This window comes from Bidens hawaiensis, unplaced genomic scaffold (assembly GCF_021521415.1).
Source record: "Bidens hawaiensis isolate Kalapana, Puna unplaced genomic scaffold, B.hawaiensis_p1.1 tig00003356_1, whole genome shotgun sequence".
Classification (NCBI taxonomy): Eukaryota; Viridiplantae; Streptophyta; class Magnoliopsida; order Asterales; family Asteraceae; genus Bidens; species Bidens hawaiensis.
Window position 1 is genome coordinate 1,318,799 of NW_027491185.1, and position 6,432 is coordinate 1,325,230.

Here is a 6,432-nt window from a genome sequence, read left to right on the forward strand (position 1 = left end):
AGAGTTTTTATCAAAACAGTTACTAATCTTACTGCTCCAATACTCCTCTTATATTTAAATCTACGGCGTGAATAGGTAGCGAGATAACTCAGCCGAACTAGGTTGGATTCTTAATTGAGTCACGTATAGTTGCGTATGTATCACAAACAACTATACCCAGATCTTAAAAATAGCAAATGGTCGGGGGGATCGATAAAATGTTACAAGTCAAACAGAAGAACTCAACCCAAAAGACTAGTCTGATAAACCCACATCAGTTGCCCATACAACCGATGTGGGACAAGTCTCATACCTTGCAATGGTTTCAGTCCATGACATAAAATGTAGGCAAACATTACCTCTATCCATGTGGATATAGCATACAAACATACAAAACTGAAACTATAGAAATAGGTATACCAATAACAAAAGGAGTAGCGTAAAAGTACCATAGTAAAATAGAAAAGCATATAACATGACAAACAGCATATGAACATATACTTTGACATATTCAACTTCATCAAAAAGATGACACTTCATCCCTGAAAAAGAAAAGACCAGAATGTTGTTGCCCATGATCAACTGATAGTAATGCAAGCCTGACAACACTGTGAGCACCCTCTTAAACACTCAACTTTCCGGTAAACAAACTTAAATTTGATTTCACATGCCCCGGGCAAACACAAGTTACGATAAAATTTGGATGCTTCTTTGCTAACAATCTTGTGTAGGCATTCATCGCTGCTTTTGATAGCGTATATGCAGATAAAAAAGACGGCCACTTTGTTTCTAAACAACCCTCTTTAAAATCCTTAAGAAAAACATCAAGGATCTCGTCGATTCGATCTTCGCTTAGAGATTTTGTATCGTTCAAGATGTTACAAGCCCACTCGTTGGTTACAACTGTCGAAGTTAACACGCTTGTCAAGTTGTCATATCAAAAATATGTTGATTTTATGACACTAAAAACAAAAAAGTAAATTTTTGTTTTTAACCTGTAATTTTCCGGAACTTGATGAAACATTGACGATTCTTGGAGAATCGGATAATGAGAGAAGAGGCATGAACGCTTCGGTCATCCTCTTTGCTCCGTAATAATTTGTTTGAATGCAGTCTTCTCCTATATTATATGGTTGTGTAGAAATTTCTCCCCATTTGATATATCCCGAATCCTGCAATAATCATATTTGCGATACTTTAGACGCATCCCATGTCGTCTTATCCTGTTTAGAAATTTACCTCATCATTTGTAAAGGCTTCTAATGCATTAGTGTCAATACTCACTCCCAAAATTGCAGCATTATTCACCTATGAATAGTTTTACATCAGTTTATATATAAAAAAATATTTGTTAACTATAGTAGTATGGTACATAAACATAATATACATATCATACCCATATATCAAGCTTCCCATATTTGGATTTCACAAAGTCAACAAGAGAAGAGATGCTAGATGGATCCAACATATCAAGTTGATGAAAAAACAGGTTCTTAAAAAAAGAACAGCCTTCAAGAGTTTTCATCGCGGTTTTGCCCTTTTCCTCGTCTCGAGCGGTTAACACAACATGAATACCTTTTGAAGCCAACTGTTTGCATATCGCTAAGCCTATCCCTTGGTTCGATCCAGTAACTATCGCATACCTATAAACACAAGAAAAAAATAAAACATTATCATTTGTTTTTATTTGATTAAAAGTAGAGTATGAGTTTGGATCAAATTACCTTTGTGCTGCAAGAAATTTTGAGTCTTCTTCTTTGATGGCCATTCTGGAGTGATGGGTGATTAAGTTAATGAGAACATATATATCTTGGACTTACAAATGAATCATGACAATAGTTTTTGGAAGTATTTTGTTTTTTTAAATGATTATTTTTTATTGTTTTACTTAACCAAGACATTGTGTCACATCTGACTCACAAGAGATCTTGGCTGGTGTTTAATAAAACAAAAGATAAAAGTTATTTTAAGATGTGCACATATAATATACTAACTTGATGTTAACAGTATGTCTTTTTACTCTTTGCATTAAAACATCATTGACATTGATTTGGGGTCATCTTACATTTTATATTGTGAACTAATTAGAGATAAAACAAAAACTACTAGTGTATATAAAATGTTAATTTATCAAATGAAAATAAAAAACATTTTGAGAATATGACATACATTTTAAAATCAAAAGAAAGTCTAACTGTGTATATGCTAACAATCCAGTTGTTCTATAAGGAACAAAATTCATTAATTAAATACAAGTTGAAGCTAAAAATGGCAGAATCTGGGAAAACAGGTACTGCTACTGCTGTGATTGTCCTTCGATCAAACCGGTTTTCACAAACTTTAACATAAGAGGCTCGATGTCTTTTGTTTTGTTTTAACGTCGCTGGAAATGCCGCACGGTCATAATCAAAATCTGGATCTTCAAACCTAACATTTTTCTAAAACAACGATAATTATTTAAAAAGAAAATATATGATAATTTTGCATAAATTAAGAAACTGTACACTTATTCAAGTCTTAAACTATGTACACTTGCAATTGAGGTTAACTAATGCTGCAAATTGGGATATCTCTGTTCTATCATGCTGTTTTTTATTCCTCAAAATAGAAGCCTGCAAGCAATTTAAAAAAAATAGTTTTTATAAACATGCTTGGTTTTTACTCAAATTTATAAAGAAGCAGCAAAAATGTTTCATACCTTTGGCTGCTCCATGGAATTACCAAAATACCCTATTCCAAAAGATAAGGTAGTGTAGCCAGCAGCAATTTCAACAGATTTCAGCTGCGGTGATGACCCAATACCCTGATTATAAATAACTAACGAGTTAGTTATAACTATAAAAATCATACGATGACAATAATTATATAAATCTTTGAATAGCAAGCTAACAATTGAAGGAGCCTCGGCTTGCACAAGCAGAATTCCAGCACTTGCATCACTATCACGTTGACAACTGTCGATTACAGACTCAAGAACTTTTGAGCAGGCCGCACCTGGACCAGCCTGCAATCTGCACGAGAGTTGACCATATTTGACTCGTATACAAAAAAATTAAAAAAATAAATACAAATGAAAGACATACAGTGATGAAGAAGTACAACATTCTTGAGCAGCAAATTTTCTCATCAGGCATTCACCAGCACCACTAACACAACTACCAACTTTTAAAGGAGCTGCCGATGAGGCCCAACAGCCCGAACCATATGTTGCTGCTAATCCCAATTTAAAAAGAAGTTTTATAAACATACAGATCAAACAAATGAGCTCATATAAACATATAGATTTCAAAAAAATAAAGACCTTTAGGGCGATGCCACCACTAGATGCTCCAGATGCTATATTCCCTTCTCTATCTATACATATAACTCCTACAGTATCCATAATACTGTCCATAGCAAGATTATTATCAATCTGTTGAGAACTAGATGATGGTTCGCCTGATAAAGTTCTAGATTTTGCATCATCAAGCATTGCTTTATAATTCTTCCATTGTTCTTTTGCCTTTTTTGTCACAAGCCACTATAAGCAGAAAAATATGGTTACATATAGGGGCTCAAATGTGAAAAGACAAAAAAAACTGTGAAAACAAGAACCGAGAAAAATTTATTAAAATTTCAATTGGGGCACTGGTGAGCCTACCTTATCGGCGTCTTCAATGGTTCCTAGATAGTCAATGCCCTTTGACTTAGCCCAAGCACGGGCACCCTCACCAGCCAAAAACCTAAGAATATTGACACGACAACTAAAAAGTAACTTAATTTGTAAACCTTAAAAAAGTCAAACTCACAAAAGTGAAATGGAAGCTTACATGGGAGGAATTCGACCGAGCAGGGATGAACCCAACATCTGCTCCTTGACTAACAAAGCTGCAATCTTGATGGCATTTTTTACACCTGATAATCATTTGCTTCAAATAAAGGTAAAAAATATATATGAGAACAAAAACCACAATATATAAGCAAACCAAATAATAACTTGGGATATACCTGGCACTGCTCCAACAGCTCCAAATGATCCTGAATTACCATCCATGATACTGGCATCACATTCAACATGACCATCTTCTGTTAAGTTTGACCCCCTACCAGCATTTGTGCATGGATCATTCTGCAGGTCAACATTCACTAGTTCAATTTTACATTTTACAAAAAAAAATCATATACAAATACTCAAAATATGAATACAATCATACCTCTAAGGTCTCAATGGCTGCTGATACAGCATCTAAACATCCACCAGAACCCTACAACAAAGAAAAGAACATGAAAACCATTTATAAAAGAGTAGATCTTGTCACTATTGTAAAAATCGCTAGGTGTTAGTTGGGCGGTGGGAACCGAGTCACCGACTAACAATTCATAGGTATTAATCGGATTGGAATTTTTATTCGTACTTTATTTCAAAATTATGCGCGTGTATATAAAATTTTGTAAAATTACATATCAAAGTTCACATAGTATAGTTGAAAGTTAAAACAAAAAGAATTAAATGTAAACATAACAAAAAACAAATCAATGAGAAAAAACTTTCAAACATATATTAGTTCATGAATCGAGTCTAGAACTCGGGTTGCGACCAAGGTCCGATTTAGGCTGATTTTTACAACACTGAAACTTATGAATCTTCTAATAACGAGGGGTTGTTAAAAAGCTCGTGGCTCGCTCTAATAAAGCCAGTTAAAAAGACATTATTTGAAACGACCTGAGCCGAGCCGACTAGTTTACAAATTCAATTCCTCTGTGATCAAACCTAACAAAGCAAATAGTTAACAAACTTAATAATCGCATACAAAACCTAACTCTTATTTTAGAGTTACAATATAAACGATCACAGAGCCAAAATGAAACAGATACAAATAAATAATATATAAACAATTGTTTATCTATATACCGTTCGGAGAATAGACGCGGCGGCGATGCAGGCGGTTTTCATGGCGGATCGGAGAGCCTTGTCGTTGACCGGAGAGTGGTAACCGTCTCCGACGTGTACGGCCACGAAGAATCTCTCATCGGAAACTTCGCCGGCCATTACTTTTCCGGTAAATAAAATACTCCGATGGTTTGTGACAAGTAGTCAGTTTTGCCCCCTTAATGTTTTAAGTGTTTATCATTAGAGTGCACAAATCGGTTTTTTTTTTAATACCCGGTTCGGGTATGGAACCAGTTTCGGGTATGATCGAGTATTGGAAAATCGGGTATTGAGAAAAATCGGATAGGGTATTGAGGAGAAAAACTCAACCCTATGTACCCGGGTAGGGTATGATCGGGTTCGGGTATAACCGGGTATTGGAACCGGACGTGTGTTCAGGTACGACTGGGTATTAATACCGGGTTTTGAATTTGTAATTTTTTTATACATTTTTAAATTTGTTTAAAATTTAAATTTGTTTTGTAATTTATAAACACAATTAAACAATATTACAAAAACCGCAAATCCACTTAAGTACAAATTATTAACTTAATAATATGCATTTTTAAAACAGTTAAACATAAAAGTTGTGAATTAAACATAAAAGTATACTATAAAAACTTATGTATTATTTCAGGTATTAGAAAATTGGTGTCGGGTATAACCGGGTATGGGTATAGGGTATGACCGGTTCCGGGTATTTACGGGTATAAATCGGGTACGGTTCCGGGTACGGGTATTGAGCTCAAAATGCATACCCTATCCATACCCTACAGGTAGGGTCAGTTCCGGTTTCGGGTATAGAATACCCGGGTATAAAAAAACCGGTTCCCCGTATTTTTTCCGGGTTCGATTCCGGGTACGGGTTTTTTGTGAACCTCTATTTATCATTTGATATCCCTACACCTTTATGTCACAGAGTTATCTTTTGGATTTTTTTTAGTTCGCGAAGCTCAGCCAATTTATTTTATTTATAATTAGGGTATAGGTTTCGTCATGTCTTGGATTTATAAGAGAAGTGATAACTAGTACATCGAGGCTTAAACACATTCTTATGATTAGGGTATATTGGTTTCGTTATATCTTGGATTATCGGCGAACATCAAAGTGGAAGTGACGATGGAATACTTTGTGAAGCATGAAAGAGAACTGTCTAGTTTTGCCCCTTGGTGTTTAAGTATTTACTATTTTATATACTCAAATTATGGCATTGACATTTTTAGGATAGTATTTTGGAGATATATATATATATATATGGGAAAGTGAATACGGTGCTGTGAGTCGTATAAACTTACACGTAAAACCAATCAAAACTAGATAGTTTTAATTAAAATCTCCTATTTAAGAAAATCCTTTCCATATTTGCAAAACATTCGTACATTAGCTTACAGTTCCACCATTTTTTTGTGCTTTAGAAGGTAAAAAATATCAACTCTTTAGACTATAATATTTGTTTGAAGGTATATCCATCCAAAATTCCAATGTCGAAAAGTTTTTGCATGTTTTTCAAGATGGTTTTTTTTAATGTTTTTTATTAGGTATAT

At 34.5% G+C, this 6,432-nt stretch overlaps 2 protein-coding genes across 2 annotated transcripts; both read right to left on the reverse strand.

Annotated features, from left to right (window-relative positions):
- Nucleotides 1-876: 876 nt before the first annotated feature.
- On the reverse strand, nucleotides 877-1,747 carry LOC143623164 ((+)-neomenthol dehydrogenase-like). The gene is made up of 5 exons (XM_077094132.1): nucleotides 1,704-1,747; nucleotides 1,376-1,622; nucleotides 1,219-1,287; nucleotides 975-1,151; nucleotides 877-882 (listed from the first exon to the last, which is right to left on the reverse strand). Exons 1-5 carry the CDS (start codon nucleotides 1,745-1,747, stop codon nucleotides 877-879), a joined length of 543 nt encoding a protein of 180 aa, XP_076950247.1.
- Nucleotides 1,748-2,487: 740 nt separating this feature from the next.
- Nucleotides 2,488-5,008, reverse strand: LOC143623211 (putative threonine aspartase). The gene is made up of 9 exons (XM_077094168.1): nucleotides 4,871-5,008; nucleotides 4,173-4,223; nucleotides 3,967-4,087; nucleotides 3,789-3,873; nucleotides 3,620-3,701; nucleotides 3,063-3,499; nucleotides 2,870-2,990; nucleotides 2,678-2,782; nucleotides 2,488-2,591 (listed from the first exon to the last, which is right to left on the reverse strand). Exons 1-9 carry the CDS (start codon nucleotides 5,006-5,008, stop codon nucleotides 2,502-2,504), a joined length of 1,230 nt encoding a protein of 409 aa, XP_076950283.1. The 3' UTR covers nucleotides 2,488-2,501.
- Between the last annotated feature and the right edge of the window lie 1,424 nt (nucleotides 5,009-6,432).